General features: G+C 40.2%; 1 protein-coding gene and 2 non-coding genes across 7 annotated transcripts in view; 2 read left to right on the forward strand and 1 right to left on the reverse strand.

The window, feature by feature from the left end:
- LOC119906686 (partitioning defective 3 homolog) overlaps positions 1-19,188 on the reverse strand; it is a 349,822-nt gene that overhangs the window by 303,786 nt on the left and 26,848 nt on the right. For all 5 annotated transcript variants that reach the window (XM_038724012.1, XM_038724004.1, XM_038723995.1 and 2 more), the window contains exon 2: positions 3,425-3,526. In XM_038724012.1, the coding sequence (XP_038579940.1) occupies positions 3,425-3,526 (102 nt within the window). The remainder of the gene's footprint in view (positions 1-3,424; positions 3,527-19,188) is intronic.
- Positions 784-855, forward strand: trnaw-cca. Its single transcript has one exon. It is a non-coding gene; the product is annotated as a tRNA-Trp (tRNA).
- trnaw-cca lies at positions 7,616-7,687 on the forward strand. Its single transcript has one exon. It is a non-coding gene; the product is annotated as a tRNA-Trp (tRNA).

Genomic DNA, 19,188 nt, shown 5'->3' on the forward strand with positions numbered 1-19,188 from the left:
CTGCCAAACCACTACTTCACACTTCAGTCCAATTGGTGGCAGTAGTGCACCATGAACACTTGAAAAATCTATAGACTATTATTCAAACACGCACTACACTTCAAGCATCCCTAGTAATAGATATAATAAAAAGACATAGATCTCAACCTCACACTAAAGCCAAACCTGGAACAGCAAGAGGGACATTTGTGTAACACAAGACCAAAACTAACAAACAGCATAAATCGCTTTTTGGAAGCTAGATAATCAACGTGAAGACCTGTGGAGCAGAGAAAGACAGGCTGTAGCATGCAGCTCTATGACTGCATATGATTCGCAACATGATAATCTGACTACTGAACCAGAGCAACACATCCCACACACACACACACACACACACACACACACACATACACATATACACACAAGGCTTGGGTGCTCCCAACAGTAGAGGCACCAAAACTCGCAAAGTGACAGTAGTTTCTACACTAACTCTCCTCTATGGTACATGTGAACTCATTGATTTACACTTAAATCTGTCAGAAATCGTTACAGCAAAAACACAAACAGCGGATATCAACACTCAGTACACAGTATATAGTAAGGAGCATCAGTCTGTTGGCAGGTTTTTTGTCTATGAGCTGAAAAAACTGTATGCTGCTTAGCTGCAGCTGCACACGCTGACATTTACATGAATGTGCCTGAGATAGTTGTGTACAAATTTGTCCACTAGGCTTTTTAAGGGAGAAGACAGGAGGAAAGCTGTGAAGCTGCAAAGAGTTATTATGGTTCTATAATAAGCAGGACCTCGTGGCGCAATGGTAGCGCGTCTGACTCCAGATCAGAAGGTTGCGTGTTCAAATCACGTCGGGGTCAATGCCTTTTAAGGTAAAACAGGAGTGCACCCACTCCACTGACAAAGCCCATTAAACCTTTGCTGTCAACTGCTTGAAGCATTCTACACAAGGTCTTCATATCTCGCATGAAGGGGATATAAAACTAATTAAGTGTGGCTTATAAGTTACTCTACTATGCGAGCTTTCAGCTCCATCATCAAATGACCTGGAAGCAATGCAAACAACAATTAATTACTAGTGGATTAATACTTTTGAAACGTTGACTACAAGTGAATGACACAGCACTAATGGAGCCTCTGTTTTCAAATGAGTGTACTGCTATCATCTCAGTTTATAATGGCTGAATGTATTCTTTCTTTTATGTTAAGTAAACTGTAATACCACTGAGATTCAGAATGGCTGAAACACAAAAGTGCAACAATGTCATAAAAAACAAAAAAGATTAAAAAAAATTAGGTTTTTAATCACAAAGTGAGAAGACAGTACACTTTATTTATGACATGTCCAAAAGCAGTGGACCAACATCAATCTAGGTCCAGCACAGCCCACAAAGCCTATGCAATACCAATAATACATTAATGAGAGCAGCATTGTCATTAACAGGTTAAAATGAACAGGTCTGATTGACTGTTATCCTGCCTATCAGTAGAGTAAAACAGTGACGGAGGCAGTGGCTGATGGAAAGAACTGGACAAACTGGACTTACTACTAACAACTATACACACATAAACACAAAGAAACAACCACCCACACAAACTGAGGTCAAATAATGTGCATATACACACAGACAGACAAAGGCTGGTGTAAAGTTAGTTGCACTGGCCCACATCCAGCTCTGTCATTTACAACAACTACCAGCATAGTTTTACTACAGCATGCCAGTCTTGTCACATTGCTATCACTGTTTGGCTTGGTTTCAGGCTGACTGTTCGTGTTGTGGGTTTGACAGAACAATCCAGGTAAAGAGTACACTCCAGAGCTATAACATAACATTTAGAATTTCACAATAATTTCAATATTGTGTGATCAGTGAGATGTAAAGAGCCCAAGCAGCCACCAGGGGTCGCAGGTATTCACAGCATCTAAACAGATGGCAAAGAAAAGTAGAAAATATGAACTGTTGTGCCATCTAATCTTCAATTAGTTTGCTGTAACTGCCAGAAAAATAACTGTTTCTTTCTTTGTTTTTTCTTTGCACATTGTCTGTACCACAGGAGATGGATGAGGTGAGGAGAAGAAAAAGGGAGAAAGGAGTGTTTCAGACAGCAGGTGCAAAACAGCTGCTCCCACCCCTGATCCCGCCCGGTGTGTAACCATGGCACCTACCACATAGTCATCATAAGCTGTGTAGATGCACATGCACACATACTCTCCTCTCTCTCATGCACTCAGTTTCTCATTCATGTACAAAAGCACGCCCAAAACCAAACAGACCAGCTATTCAGAGCTCCTGTCAGTTCACTGAACTTCTTTAAACCATAGATATCAAACATGGGAAATGCACTTTTCATCATGAAACAGCAGCACAAAACACGCAGTGTTCCTGCGAAGGACACAAGATAGCAGTGGTTCCATGACATCAGACATCCTGAGAAAAGATGCTGGCAGATAGGAATCAAAGATACCACCTTCAAATGAAACTCACGTTTCATCACCATTTAGAGGCTTTAAACTTAGGTATCTTTGAAGTGATGAAAATACCAGATAAATCATTCATGTTATCACTACACCAGGATACACTATGGTGAGTAGTAGTAAATGACTATCATTGTTGTACTACAAAGGTTTGTCTGTTTAATGTTGTCATTAGCTGTTGTTCTGTTGATATTTTATTGTAATTATTTCACGTTAGCAACCATGTATTCACTGTGGAGTAACGTCTACTATCACCCACCACTCATTTCATTCAACAATTTAACTGAACTGAAAACTGGTAGAAAAATCATTTAAACCACTTCCCACTCACTATAACACAAAGACACAAAGAGGTGTAACTGTCCCAACATTAGAGCGAAAGAGCTAGTGACTCAGGTGTAGTCAGCACTATTCCCACAGGAAGGATGCAGTGGGATTGTGGGTAATTATTTACAGTTGGTCTAGTGGGTGGGGTGGGTAGTGTGACATCATGCTGCCTCTGACATAGATTTTGCCCACGCACTCCTATTGGCCACTGACAAACATTGTAATACACACATCAAAGTCCAGCCTTGAATGTAACACAGAAGACTACACTGCATCATTCAACCCTCCGATTACATGAAAGCAATGGAGGACTGCCAGTAGGTTGAAAAGATTAAACAGAGAACATGGTGGTGTGCAGTGGTTTACTGCTCTGTAATGTTTTAGTAATGATGAGACAGTAAAAGCAGACAGGTGTAATGACAAGCACATGTTAGTGAAACACTCTGTAATAATGCCAAAGTCTTATGCACAGACTTTCAGAGTGCAGACACAACAAAAGCTGTTTTGCACAAGGAAAAGGTGAATGGAAATGAGAACAGGCAGCAATGACAGTTTGGGGAAATAAACAAATAAATAAAATATGCAAACACATGCTCCCCTTTTTCTCTCAACACACTTTGACTCACCCTATCTTTGTCATCCACCACATCACATAACATGTCATCCAGGTCCAAAATGCCTCCATCTGCATGTTCCAACCTGTGGACCTGAACCCAGTAGCTGGGGTCCTTGAAGAAAAAAAGAGAGAGAGTATTAGCTCTGTAATGAGATCAGCTTTATTTGCACCATATAGACTTGGGATTTGAGGCATTATGCACGTAAAGCCATACAACATATTAGCATTGCCAAACCAAAGGGATTAGCAGCTTCTGTCTCCTTAGGAATCAGCTGATCTAATCACCATGTGGTTCACATAATGACCCAGTCAGCACTCTGACATGGTTATGGATTGACATCATGACAGCAGTTATGAAATATTTTAATCCCCTGCTGGATGGCCTGCAAAATAAGCATTTGGCTCAAACCTTTCTCCATGTGGCAGTAGAAAGAGAATAGGTTTAATACAGGCACAACATAAGGTTGATATTCATCAGTTTGTATGGTTACATTTCATTGCACAGAAACCACTCCTCCACCTATCTGAGCAGCTAGCTATAGCGTCTCACTTTAGCTGCCTAGGTTGCTGTTTCTCTGTCGGTTCTAGGGTCCAGAGATTACCAAACCAGCAGTTGCTGCGCTTTGGTTTGTAGGTCAGTTTTGTAGGTACCGCAAATTTATTTGCAAATGCAAATTATGCATTTCTATGTTATATATTTTTCATCATAAAGCAGGCGTCAAAAAGTCAGATTCATGTCTAAACTAAATTTTGACAAAATATGTAGTTAATACTATAGTATACTGTTATAGTGCAGTATAGTTTGTGGAGCATTACACGAATAAAATTGTAAAGTTGAAAATAAATAAAAGTCATTCTCTCCATTTGTCTTCTTCCTTCCTCCCTGTTCCCCCTCAGCCTGACTTTGGCCAGCTCATAGCCTAAAGCACTGAGGCATGATGGCCCAGTCAGTCACGCAGGAGGCTAAAGAGAAACCACTCAGCTTGGTGACTATCTTTCCTCCTTCACCATGTTAGGAAAGAGTCTCCTCACTCTTTGTCTGTATTTTGTTCTCACTCCATTTTCCTCCTTCTGTCTCTTTTCTTCCATGCTTTCTCCTCCTACACTGAGCTGTCTTTTCGGGTCTGTGGTTAAATGCCTTCATGCACGGCTCTGTTGTACTGAACTCCAACGCGGTTCACCAGCAAAATGGTCCAAATCATGAGGGTAATAACTGTGTGGTATTTTCCTCCCTTCTGAGGTTATTAAGAGGGAAAGATGGCAAGTTTATCAAGGACATTCCCAAAAGACAAGACAAGACATCGGAAGCAAAGAGAGAATTATGTAGTTCCCATGTTAGTTGGGCCACTGAAAAAACAATGCAGCCATTGCAGAAAGATAGAGAGTTAAAGCATGTACACTAAAATTGAACATAGGGTATTTTGATAGGAAAACCAAACTACAATAGGCCTACCACTACAGAATAGTGTGTGTGTGTGTGTGTGGGGGGGGGGGCATGTTCAAATGTTGACATGCTCCATATCTGTTTGGCATGGTCCTCATCCTGATTTGTTCCTTGGATGGATTATTAGGAACAAATATGACTCGTGAGAGAAGCTGCAATTACATAACTTAACTCCAGAAATACACTTGCGTTGGAAGGAAAGCATTTGACACTGACAAGCGCTGGTTAGATTTGATTTGGTTAAAATGATGTTGGAGCCTTACGTCAGCGAAGCCAAAAGCAGTACTTAAGGATTCAGTTCAAGGATTCTTCATTACAAGAGCATTAGCAGAGAAGTCATCACTAACTGGGATTGGGTTGGATTTTGTGTTTTAGGGGTCATCTCTCAAAGCTTTGGTGTAAATGCCAAGGTCTTAACTCACACACACGCACGGCTAAAGGTTTTTTTCCCCCCTGGTGGTAAGTATTAGTAAGGCCTCCTAGGAAGATACAGCTGGTCATGTTAGCCATTCAGCTCACAAAAACCAGAAGTCAAAGGTCAAATCCCCTGTTTAGCCTACTTCTTAGTATCATTCTTTCTTTCCATTCCTGCAGACTTGTACTACTGTTGAGAATATGTAGGACGTGTCTTTTAATGTTGAATTCATACTTATTTTTCCCATTGATGGGCGGGAATCTCATTTGTTCACCATGCAACTCAGCTTTTCACAAAGATTCGCTTGATAGCCATAGCATGATCTTGAAATATGCTACGTGATCTGATTAATTTATAGTGGAATTATATTTTGATTTAAAACAATAACTTTATAAAGACTGCCATGTATACTGTATAGTAAATGCTTGCTAACATTGAAAATCTGAGTTTGGCATTAGATTAGGAGCAATGAAAGTGTAGCTTTGGCAAATGAACTTACATACCATCAAGCCTATTAAATTTTGAATGTAGTACAGAAACCAGAAGGAGCTGATGCTTCCAACAAAGTGTGCATTGTGACAGACTCATTTGTATTACGGTAGCGTATAGTAACAGCAGGTAGGGAGGACAGCCATAATGTTGATAAAGTGTTAGCACACTCCTCAATCAACCTCAGCTCATCTCTCCTACTAAATCAACATGTTGCACAAGATTGGCTCTTGCACAGTTATGTAGCTTTCTGAGTTTTTTAACTCTGTTTTTTTGTTTCCCTACAACTACAGATATATTTTTTCAATGCATGGTTTCATGCACTTAGAACAGATGAAACAGACTGAAAATTAATCTTGACTTTGACTGTGGCAAAGGGCGTTCTCAACACTGTTTGGGTCTGTTGAGGTCATTGAGGTCATTTTTGCCATGAAAACATCATGTGCATCAGAGGAACAAAACCAGATGTCCATACTTTTGTTCTCAAGTGCAACCAAGTATCACAGTCTGAAAATAAAAGGCTTTCCCTTCCCAGTACATAATTAGTTTTTTTAAAACAGAGGCAATGGACCAACGCTGCATTATTTCATTAACAAAGGGACAAAAACCACAGGAGCAAAACATATCTGGCAAGTACAATTGTTAAGTACAGCTTTGATAATCTGAGCCATGTATGTGTGGGGTTTGATGAAGGCCTGAGTGAAATGTGAGAACAGCGTCCATCTTACTACAAACAGAAGAAGGATTACTGACGTGTAGAAACCAGTTTAACCTATGTTACATTGATCCTGTGAAGTGCAACATTTTATCCCGCGCTGAACCTCTGACAACGTGCTCTGGTCAGGCAGTGTTCGAAAGGTTAGCCATACAACTCCTAAAGAACAGCAACTGAAACACTCCACAGTGCTATAACATCATGGAACTTGAATTTTGCACGCTTTTTTATTTTCTTTGATACTCTGATACTCAATGAGATGAGATTCCCATGTCACGATGAAACCACTTCAACATTAAAACCTAAAATATGACACTTGACAGGTATGGCAACATACTGCAAGTACTTGAGAACTTTATAACCAAGTGTGACTATAATTAGGATACCTGTCACTAGAGTCATAAACTCATTAAAATGGGGCTACATTTCACTATAGAGCGCAAAGGTTTGGGGAGTAGCTTGAATTGTCTCTCCGTAGCAGTGCCGAATGCAACTGCAAATAAATCTACAGCATACTTGGTTTTACTTTAATGCCATGAGAGTGTAGCAAATGGAGCAACAGTAGTGCAAAATGAGACGGTTAAGTATCACATCAAGTATGTAAATGGAAGATCTGTTTACATGTGTAGCAGATCTGCAGGTTAAAAGACTTCTGTATTCAGCAGAGCATATGTGAGCAGATATGCATGGTGTGCCCATGTCTATTTTCTGCAAGTCATTTAGCTCCTGCCCCAGTGAGCTTTACTCATTAATTTGTGCATTGAGTGAGTAACATACCGCTACCCCAGCCTGATCAGGTATCTGCTTATCTGATTCACTGTGTAAGGTGAAGGGAACAGAGAAGTAGTTGTTCTCTGCGTATCACACACACAGACACACACACTTGCGACATAAGCCCAGACAATAGCTCTCTTTAACCCATTATCTGTGTCTTTGTACCAGAGTAGGTTCCCTGTTCCTGTCAAAGACCACACAAAGACTGGTGCCCTAGAGGGAGCCAGTGGAGGGAGGAGGGTGTAAAAAAGTGTGTGTGAGAAAGAGAGAACATATGCCTGTGTGTGTTTTATGATTGCAGCATTAGCTGGGGGATGGGGGGGTTCAGGGGCTATATGTACTTCTCAAAGATGTTGAGTCACAGGACCTCGTGGCGCAACGGTAGCGCGTCTGACTCCAGATCAGAAGGTTGCGTGTTCAAATCACGTCGGGGTCAGTGCTTTTAAAAAAAAAAAAAAAACGTCACCGTTAAGTCACACAAGCTTTGAAAGCACCACACAGTTAATGCAAAAGAGAGGTGCCGGTCACAGCTGGGGTATTTTAGCAAAATGATGCACAGACCACAAGCAGCAGTTTCCGGGACAGATGCAATGTGATCATGTCTGTGATTTTTAAGGCTGGCACCAACAAAACCTCCTCTGTAAACTGAGAAAGTGGGAGAGATGTGGCAAGTATACAAGCTGCTGACAAAAGAAGAGTCACACAGAAGAACAATACTGTGATCATTATCACTTCACTGTCAAAGGCGCTGTTGAAGTAAAATCCGTGTAGTTTGTTACACAGATAGAAATGGAAATGAATGGCAATGGACACTGCAGAATTTCTACATGTTAAAATACCTTCACACTTAGATGTTTCAAGATGTTTGAGAGAGAGTGATGTGCAACATCTGTTCATGGCAATTTCATGCCAGAGTTCAGCTGAACTTCTGATTTTATTCAGTCCTTCCACTCTCCAATTTGATTGAAGTTACAGTAACTTGCTTTAGTAAAATTTGGTCATTGTTGCTGCTCACTCTAATGTATGCACATTTTACATAAAAAAATACTTATATATTATATTTATGATGAGAAGAATGTGTTTCATGTGAAGGTTCTTTGCCGCATTGGGGACTGCCTGATCAGGGTTCAGATTATGGTATAGGCAGAAAGCTGAGTTGTTGAGGTTACGTACATGATGAGTAAATGTGGGTTTTTTAAGCTCAAGAGGTGTCTGCAAGGTGCTTCAGTAATACAGTACAACATACATTGATGTAGCAATCTGGGTTAATCTGGTCAACCTGCAGGGCAGGGTCTTCATGGTTCTGGCCATGGACACCTTACACATATGCTGTCCAGCAGCAGGCCATGACCATGGTGCAGCTCTGACTCCTTCTTCACTTGCCTCTGTTAAGAGAATCTCCAGACTTGCTTTAAAGGTCCGGTGTACTTCTGAGGATCTACTGACAGAAATGTAATATAAGATCCATTACTATGTTTTCAGTGGTGTATAAAGACCTTACATAATTAAGTTTTTATTACCTTAGAATGAGCCATTTCTATCTACATAACTGTGGGTCTCCCTTACATGGACGTTGCCATTCTAAACTAGCCCAAAACGGACAAACAACGCAAGAGAACACGTTTCGTCACTACTTTCCTCTTCTTCTTTTTGTAGAATTCAGGCAGTGTAGATGCTCATCACTACATTGAATACCTACATTCGACGAAGAAGAAGAAGAAGAAGTAGAAGAAGTAATAATATACAGCAGGGGTCGGCAAATAAGTTTAGCATCGGAGCAATTATTTTTATCCATTAGATGGTGGGTGACAATATAAGGCATAATGTTTAAACTGCATATTAGGGTATTTGGTTAGCTCAGTTGGTGGAGCACTTTCACCTAGAAGGTTAAATGTTTGATCCCACGTTGGGAGAACCTTTTTTGTCACCTCTTCAACAAACTGATCATGAAGCGACTGTTTCACATGCTCACAATAAAGCATGCTGCAGTGTGTGTGACGCTTTTTCATTTCCCCAGTATCTCCACGCAGAGGACATTTAGAGGAGTCACATTTTCTGACGGCTCTGTCAGAGATGTGACAAGCAGGCTACAGACTCTTTTTAATGTTGTTCAGAATTCAAAGTAAACGCTCTCAATTCAACTTGAAATAAAGCATTGCTGCAAAAAACGTTCTTGCGCTTTTATTTTGCAGGGAAAACCACTAAAGAAGTCAGTAACTGTTGCTGTCATGATTCATTTAATTGTTATCAAAGAATTTATTTATTTTTATTTTATTTTATACAGGGTATATACAGGAATCCTGAAGTAAAAATCAATACCTTTTTAAGACCTTTTCAAGACTTTTTCAACATAGTTTAAGACTGCTGCGCCACTTTGAGCTGTAACTGCTTAAATCAGCCTTTAACACACCTTTAAAAGGGACATTTTTGATTTTTTAAAAGGAATTTAAGTATATTTATAACATATTTATTGCCTATATGTCATCAGGTTGTAACGCCACCTATAAATTGAGGCATTCTCAGTATCCTATAACAGCCTGTATGGGCCAACAGTTTTCTATGTGCAGGACTGGTCAGATTTCCTGCGAAAAGCAACTGTCTTACATAAGCTTTGACGTTTATGTACGCAATATTACAGCAAATCATGTGAAACAGTGTAATTTTGTGTTTTAGTTGGTTTAAACTAGATTATGTGAGCTTGCCTGCAATGATATGTGTGATAACTTTCATCGACCACTTGATCTATACAACAAAATTCAAATAGGGCAGGAGGGAACAAAGATGAAGAGAATAAACTGAGTGATGAATAACGTAAGTAGTGTAGGCGGTGTAGCACAGGCACAACCTGGAGGAGGAACTAGTCTAAATTTGTAACATTAAATTGAAAGTATATTGTTAATTTCATAGTAAACTGTAAGCTTGATATTAATATATTCATTATGTTACTATATTCAATATAATTTCATATAATAGTATATAACTTACCACCAGTATAATATTAGTTCAAATTACAGCTGCTTCAGTTTGTGGTTGTTTTTTATTCATTAACTTTGTGCAAGAAAAATGCTCTAGGCTATGTGAGTCTCCAACCTTGATTTTAAGCAGGCTACTAACTCGCCAGTAATCATAACCATTTATGCAGAACTATGAGTTCAACATTTATAAAGTTTGTTGCAGCACATCAAACTTTATTTTAAATCCCGCTCAATCCAGGCTGTGAATGATTTGTTCACAAAAAGTGACACTGACGAGAGCATCGGCTTTATGAGAAGTTCAACGTGTTTCAATAAAAAGCACCGATTTAGCTAAACAGCCAAATGTTAGCCAACCCCACACGCTCCTTGAATTTTCCCTGTTGTCTTCTGTCTTACCGATTCAGCTTCTTACAGCGCGTCTCGCTCTTGTTTTTCAGGAACGAGGCTGTTCAAGTGGCCACAGAGCGACCGGCCAACCAGGTTAATCCAATTACTCCTGATCGCCACTCCAACTATGTTTTGGACGATTAGCATTGAGGGTCCGGTGGGGTGGGAGATTACGGTCGGTTGTATTCGTAAATCATTTTCCGGTTCGCACGGATCTATTTTTTGGAGCGTTTAAGAGTGAAATAGGCGCACGGTAGATCCCTGCGCCTGCGTATAAATAAATACGTTCACCTAAACTTTTAGCAAACAAACTTTTGGACAAACAGGATTTTCACATTGAAAAAAGTATCTTCAACATTTAATACCTTGTTAAAAGGCGATTAAGACTTTTTAATACTTTTTAAAAAAAAATGTATTTATACCTTTTAAGACTTTTTAAGACCCCGCGGACACCCTGTTATAATTAGCAAAACCTCGCTACAATCTCAATAAGCCATTTAGAGAGGACTGCTTAATGTCCAGACTTTCACTGACTAAGCAAAAAGTTTAGACACCGCCATTAGGCTGTGACCTCTGACCTCTAGGAGAACAGACCTCTCTATGAATCACCAGGGCCGGTATTTATCAAGCTTCTCAAAGTGCCATTTTAGTCTTAAGTGCTGAGAATTCATGAAATTTACTCCTACTTTTAAACTTTTAAAGTTATCAAATTTCTCAAAGCTAAGAATCACTCTTACTCTCCCAGTTATTTAAGACAGCTCGAGAGGTCTCTCAAGTGGTTAGGAGCTGCCAGTAGGGGCTTGTGATGGCACTGTGGAGACAGAGACACAAAAGAGGAAGAATGTTTCTGACTTATTTGACGACGCGCAGTTATTAAGACGGGGTTGGACAGCGCAGGCATAATCTTTGTCAGCGAGTTGGTGAGGGACGTCATCTCACCACTGACTACACACACAGTTAAATTGAAGGTGGAGATGGCGCTTTGTTTATTTGCCACAGGACAAACGCAGCAATGCTGATGATTTTGGCCGTCACAACCATCAATAAGCCAAATAGTCATGGAAACAATTAAAGCACTTAGGCTACAGCTCCACACACTGTCACACGGTTCATCGACTTCCCAACAACACCCCCCGTAATCCGACAGAAGCAAACACAGTTCACACAAAAAGCCGGCAATACAGGAGTAGTAGGTGTATTTGATGGCACTCATATAAAGATAAACATTTTTATCTTTCATTTATTAATGTGTAGGCCTATATCATAATGTATTATCTTGAAAATTGTTTATTGTTAAACGTGTGACTCCTCTTAGGGATTTCACCATTCAATGTGAATTTATCTGAGAATATTCTTAAATAAGGAAATCTATTCAGTGATTGGTCCTTGGCTACATCGTCATCCAAAATCCTGTTTGCAGCACAGCAAAGTATCGTAAATCAGCACTAAGACTGACACTTAAGATTTAGTCCTACACTTCACTGAAATTAAAAAAAACTTAACTTTTAAGCACAGCTTTGAGACAAGATTTTTTTTACTCTTAAGTCAGTTCTTAGCAGTGTTCTTATGAGTAATTCTGAGAAGCTTGATAAATACAGGCCCACATCAACCCAGTAGTTCAACCCCTCAACCTCCCACTTTTTGAGTTTGCGCTCTGTGGCACAATAACGGCTGTGATTTATGGAGTGTATGCTCTCCCCTGTGAGTCATAAACACTAGTGTCACAAATGCTTTCTGCTTCTCATGTACAGGCACACCCGGATAGACACACAGCTCTCTAGCTCTTTATCTTTGCCAAAAGCATTCACTGCTGTTATCAGGAGAAAGTAGCACAAATGCAAAATAGAAGTCTGCTGCTACTGTCCTATACTACTGCAAAGTCACACGTAGTGCACACGTGTACTCAGACAGACTCACTCACACACCTCAAAAGCAAGTTGAAGAATGTGCTGTTTCATTAAATGGCAACGCTGCACTTTTCAGTCATTCTTAATAGGCTGTAGAAATGTCCTCTTATGTAAACAAATACTGAATGACAAATTTTGGCAGCTCTGCTTTAGTGATTTTGTCAACTAGTCAAAATTCCCTGTGGAGCTGACACTGCTATTTCATATGGAGTTAATTACTGGTTGTTTATAAAAGCCTTCCTTAGCTCTAAATTACCTAATAGACAAGTTGGCTAGTTTACATCATATGTTGGTAGTGAGACAAACTCCTGTCTGTAGGAGAGAATAGTTGATTTTCCAGGTTAGTTTATTTCACCAGGTTTGTTTTAGCTCACAAAAGTAGACTGAACGTCTCTTCGGGGGAAATACCAATTGCTTCTAGTGGAAAACTTCCAAACTCCTGTTTGGAAACTGTTGGCTAAGTACAGTTCTCTGTGTGTAGGCAGACAGTAATGGGCTAAAGAACTAGCATACTGAGGGAAGCTTTATTCCTCTGAGACAAAGTCACCTCCAGGGTCTCTGCATTATTGATGCCCTGTCTGCCCAAAGCAACTGCAGCCTGTGAGAAATATGACACCTCGCTACACATGTACATGCAGCACTGCACACACTGGAGGCCTACTGCATGTTATTATCCATAGGAGCACGCCCATGGTTTACAGCACAATACAAAGAAACAGTACTGGAAACTGAAAAGCTACGTTTAATGGTCATGAAGAACTTTGAAGCTCTTACCAGTTATTAGGTTTAAAAGACGCACATTATACATTGTGAGGAACTTCAGACACTGTAACAACACTGAGGAACACCCAAACGTCCATAAAACTTTACAACTTTGTTTCTGAGAGAAAAATGCATCTACTCCACCCTGACAGAGATCGAAAGAGAGGGTTGCTCAAACACAAGGAAATAGGAGAGGGGACATCATGTGTCAAATCTTGTTTTACTAACAACTTTAGTTGGATAGTCTGTGACAAAAAATATGTTGCATTACTGCCCCATTGACCACATTTATACCAAAAACTGACCAATGTTCTAATCACAACCCTACATGAACTAAAATCTACATATTAAATCACCTGTACTGAGAAACTCAAAGCAAAGGTGATGCTTGACCTACTTACATCAGGGCTCGACAATAACGGTGGCCCGATGGCCCGAGGTCAGTAAAACGTAACGTGGGGACAGTTGTACCTCAGTGGCCCGTGCAAAAACATTATTATTAAAAATAAATAAATTAGAAATCTCAACATGCTGCAGCTGTTTTGCAGCTCATGGCGCGCACCGTTGTCCAATCCAGAGTTGTAGTTACGTGACGAGAGGTTGTCAAATGTTATTTCTCTAATCTCAATCATACGGCAACCTCTGGGTCGAAAGTGAAACCTTGCAGATAGAACTTAAACCTGCATTCTCTCTAACGGCCAGCAGGGGAAGAGTCCGCTAGTTACAAAAAGATGTCCGGTGTTCTGACAATCTAAGCTGCCTTTTCGAAAAATGCTACCGTAGCGCAAATCGACAGCAGAGTCTATCGAGTCGCTCTGTCCTATCGAAAAATGCTACCGTATGTGTTCCCTTTTCCAATCCCATAAAGTTATAACGCTCACAGTATTATGACTACTCCATGTGTACTGTACGGAGATGGGAAGCATGTTGAAATACTATATTATGCCATCTTTATGTAAGATATCAGGGGTACAGTATTCTGATTTTTTTTATGTTACTGACGATCTGCCACTTTCTCGACGGCATTCCCAACAGCAAGGTTGCACAGGTTTATGGGCGTGGAAAAAACCACGCTTGTGAGTCATACGCATGCGCAGAACCACTAAGTAGCACATCTTAATAGGTAGCATAAATCGACAGAACACCGGCTCCATCAGAAATATTGGTGAAATGTTGCTACTTCTCAGCTGATTTATTACCTCAGTAAACACTTTAGGCTTTATGGTCTCAGTCGCTAGTCTCAAGTCTTCTTCAACACAGCATGATGTTCATTTAGTAAATTATGGTCCCATTTAGGGGAAATAGACGACAATGCAGCTTATGCTTTAGGGCAGGACTACCTTGTGATTGACATGTCGCTACCATGGCGACCTGTCAATCAGGATAGGGGCGACTTGTGTCTGCTGCTCTGTGTACATTTTTTTATTAAATGATTGTCAGCAGGAGCGAGAGCACGTCATGTTTGAGTCTGTTAATATGTTTTGTTTTAAAAGTAAATTGTTTTTAATAATTTGACTGTGATTACATTTTAGTTTTTTTTTTTATATCCAGTATGTATTTAATAACTGATGCATGTTAACATTATAACATAACTTATAAGTCTTTGGTTTTGTTGTAACACTGATAAATAACTTTAGTTAGGAGAGCCAGTAAAAATTGTCTTCAGGCCAGTAAGTTTCAAACCCACTGGCCTGGTGGGGCCAGTTGCAAAAAAGTTTAACATTGAGCCCTGTACATACATTGTTACTGTCCTATTAGTTTCTCCACAATTACTCTATTAAAGGATGACCCATGCTTTTATTAAACTTTTGTTGAGATCATGTTTTTTGGTAATACTTTTTTTTAGAAGCATTACAAAACAATAGCTATAGCTATTTGATTTTCACTTTTTTCGATTAAATCAACTTACATATCAAGCATGCATTTGAACAAAAAAGCACAATGAGGTAAACAGAAACTTCGTATCGGTTCAGGTCCAACAGTTGGACTGTACTCAATACAGTTTTAGGCACTTGTTATATAAATTGAGCATCCAACACAGTTGTTTTCATCCTACATTAGCGATGACTACAATACTGGCTGGCCGCTTTCAAAAATGTCACAAAGTCTCAATCTTCCCTTTTTGTTCACTCATTGTCATTCTTCCAATAAACACCATACTTCATGATAAATAAAAATAAATTGTACTAAGAAACATCCCTTTAAAAGACTACAAGGAATGGCTTTGTAAGATGGATATGCTTGTAGTGCAGGCACATCTGAGAGGCTAAAAGAGATGTATGTATATTTCTCTTGGCCAACAGTGAACATTTCCCTACTCTGTGCACTAAACAAGTGCCAGAGAGGTTAACAAGGGATCAAGCTGGTATTGCAGGCCAGCCTGTCAGACACAGAGCCAACTGCTGCACAGATCCAGAGACCCTCCACATATCCGCCACACCTACACATACTGAGCCAGAGCAAAGACTATTGTCAATTATCTGGAGTCTCATTCTTTAGCTGTGGAGAGAAGCACGGAGTCGTTTTTCCTGCTGTGCGATCTGCTTGATTAGGGGATTTGTAGTTCCTAAACCTTGTTTCTCCAGGACTTCAACTGTATGCATCATCCCTCATCTGGTATGGATAAAAAACTGGTCAGACTACGTGTGTGTGTGTGTGTGTGTGTGTGTGTGTCCACACAGACCAGACATGCTGCCTCATGGCTCAGCATGAGTTGGAACCGCTGCTGCATTGAAGGTTTCACTAACAAATTACAACAGACATTATCACATGAGGATCTCATTGAGTAGTTTCATAATGATACATCATTACATCATTAAGCCAATTAAAGAGTAAACCTTCAGACAGGATGTGACAGTGATTAAGAAGCATGACAGACTTTTTGTTGTTAGAAAATCTGAGTAAGTAAAATCTAAGTATAATCAATTAGTGGTTCTTTAAACATGATATTTTCTTTATCGTAAGAAAATAACCAATAACTGTCATAACAACTTTTTATTCAGTCAGTGAAAAAACCAAGTCAAGTTGCCCTTGATTTTAACCTTCGTTGGATAACTATGACCTGGATGACTGAGAATCGTCATAGACATCTCAGTGAAAAAACTTTTTTTTTTAAAGAAGAATTGACTTTGAACTGCAGAAAGCTCACAGTGTGCCTTAGCTTAGCTGGCAGCTAGCATGTTGGCTTGTATCCCAAAGTCACATTTTTATTACCATGTTAATTAGCAATGTGTCTGGAGTGTCAGGATAGGCAACTTGTTTGGGCAGCTAGCCAGTTTCATCCCATCTGAGACAAGTGGTCATTAACAACAGGGCTTTACACACCTATGCACACAATTTCCTTAAGGGGGCTGATTAAGAGTAGCCTATCTGTCAGTTTCAGAAATCAACTGACAGAGACAGAGGGTGAGGGTGTCATGTTACTGAGAGGACATTTTAATCTCAGACCCTGAGGGAGACGTCCCATCCAGGCCATCTGCTCAGCCTTGTACTGGGAAGAGGAAGATTTAGTACAGATGTGAAATATCTGTGTATTATTGTGGGATGGTTTGTATATTTTCATCACGTAAAGAACCTGTGACAAAGAAATATATCTGTTACCCATTGTGCATTGCCAGTGTGTCATTTTCTTTATCTACAAAAATGTAAATGTTCTGTAATTGTATAGTGCCTTTCTAGTCTTTGCGACCACCAAGTGTTCAAACTGAAACTAACATTTACACAACATTCATACACAGACATAACTTCAATCGGGGGCAATTCAGGGTTCAGTATCTTGCCCAAGGACACTTCGACCTGCAGCCTGGAGGAGCTGGGGATTGAACCGGATCCCGCTCTATCTCCTGAGCCACAGCCGCCTGTCCACAAGGTTTAGTCTTAATTTAGGGAAAACAATGCAAACATATCAGTGCCAATATGAAGAAATATGGGTGAACAGACAGCTGACTCAAGAAAATATTCTCTTTTGGATGTGCCATGTATTGTTACTCAAAGCATTCAATATGCAAAATAGCCACACCACCTTTCCTAACATAAAATGAGCAACAGAATTAATCGTTGTATTTTTCAACCAGCAAAGCAAAAACAACTTAGCTTGCCAGTTTCTACTTGAACAACGTTAAACATTGGCTACAAAATGCTACAAAGTCCCTACAAGCGAAGGCCTACTTGTTCAGTAAAACTGACTGAGTTCTGCAAGACACATTGTCTACCCATAGTGGCAGCAGTCAGCATTATTTCGGCACACTTTTGTTTATTATTTCATAAGCACAGAGGTTATGCTTGCCAGATGGGACCTCTAAACGAGCCAAGAGAAACACAGAGCGAAGGGTGAATCACCAAGAACAGACAACCCACAGTGGAGATGTCACGACACACACAGCTCTCTCACAGACTGCAGATGTGGAACACAGTGAGATCTCAGAGTGTTTTCTAGGATTGGTGTTTGTGTGTGTGGAGGAGGAGGTGGCTGGGATCTAAATCTGGAACAAACATCATTATGTGCTACTTATTGTGTACTGTTTAGATAGACACATTATTTCAATGCTCATGTTGACAAATGGTCAAACCTTCAACCCCAATCCGCATACAGCAGCTATGGAAACTAGAGCAAATCAGGAAATAAGGCACCTCACTCTGTCGCAGGATGGGGTGTCGAGTGTCAACTTTTGGAATGCAGAATATGAGAGGAAGGACATTTGTCTGACTGATGTAACCTTTGCCAGGGAATAGAGAAATTCAGTTTTATAGTTTAGACCAGTGGTTCTCAAAACGGATGGTGACCCCCCATGGGGGGGCACAGTGCCACTTCAGAGGGGTCGTGGATGTAAACCAGACCTAAAGTTGCAGTTATGATTAATGTGGTGACACAAACAAATACAATTCAAAATTATTTTTGCTAACCTGATCTTGTTTATTTCAACTGTCTGTATTGTTAATAATTGATTAAAATAAAATCCACTTTTGCTGGGGGGGGTTGACAGAAAAAGGTTGAGAACAACTGGTTTAAACACACAGTTAAATGTCGATAAGGATCTATGCCATGGGTATTCAGTGTCTTCACGCAAGTGTACATTGTCAATTTTAATATATAAATATTACAGAATATAATATGGCTATATTTGCCCCTCTGGTTGGCAACTGTGTAATGTGACCTTGCACAGAGCATGTCCAGTCCAGAAACCCTGACGTACAGAACACATTTGTACTGAGGAGTGTGCTGGTCATGGTTTGTGAAGGAGCAACAGACCGTGACCATGAAACCCTCTACACACTTTGCACAAGAGCAAACGCCTCACATTTCTCACCAAAGAAAGGAGGGAGGATCAGATAATTGAGAGAGAACAGCGTGGGTGCGTGCGTGCGTGCGTGCGTGCGTGCGTGCGTGAGCCCACTATACTTTTGGGTCTAGCAGCTTTGTGGGGACCAAAATGCTGGACTCCACAAGTATAAAGGGCCGTTTGAGGGTTAAGACTTGGATTTAGGGTTAGGCACTTAGATGTGATGGTTAAGGTTAGGGGTAAGGGGCTAGGGAATGCATTATGTCCCTGAAGGGTCCCCAAGGAGGAGGAGTGACACAAGGATATGCGAGTACACTGCAGTAGGTTTAAGAACACATATGTACAACAGACATTGCGATACCAGGAGTAAAGGCCAGCAGGAGGGAGTGGCAACTCTTTGGTTTCACATGTTGAGACAGTGCACCATGCTCGTCACATCTGTGATGCCACAGCAGAGCTCAAAATGAGCTCATATAACAAACAAAGAAATATGTGTATTTACCTTCTTCTTTATATTGTTTATAGGCACCTAACTTGATAGGTCAACTCACTCTCAAGTTATTTAGCTCTGTCACGCACTATACATGTCAGTCAGGAAAACAGAAAAGATCATAGTTTATAGCACCA

The sequence above is a fragment of the Micropterus salmoides genome, unplaced genomic scaffold, assembly GCF_014851395.1.
Source record: "Micropterus salmoides isolate LMB-PRFRI ecotype aquatic unplaced genomic scaffold, ASM1485139v1 Ms_hic_scaffold_1, whole genome shotgun sequence".
Classification (NCBI taxonomy): Eukaryota; Metazoa; Chordata; class Actinopteri; order Centrarchiformes; family Centrarchidae; genus Micropterus; species Micropterus salmoides.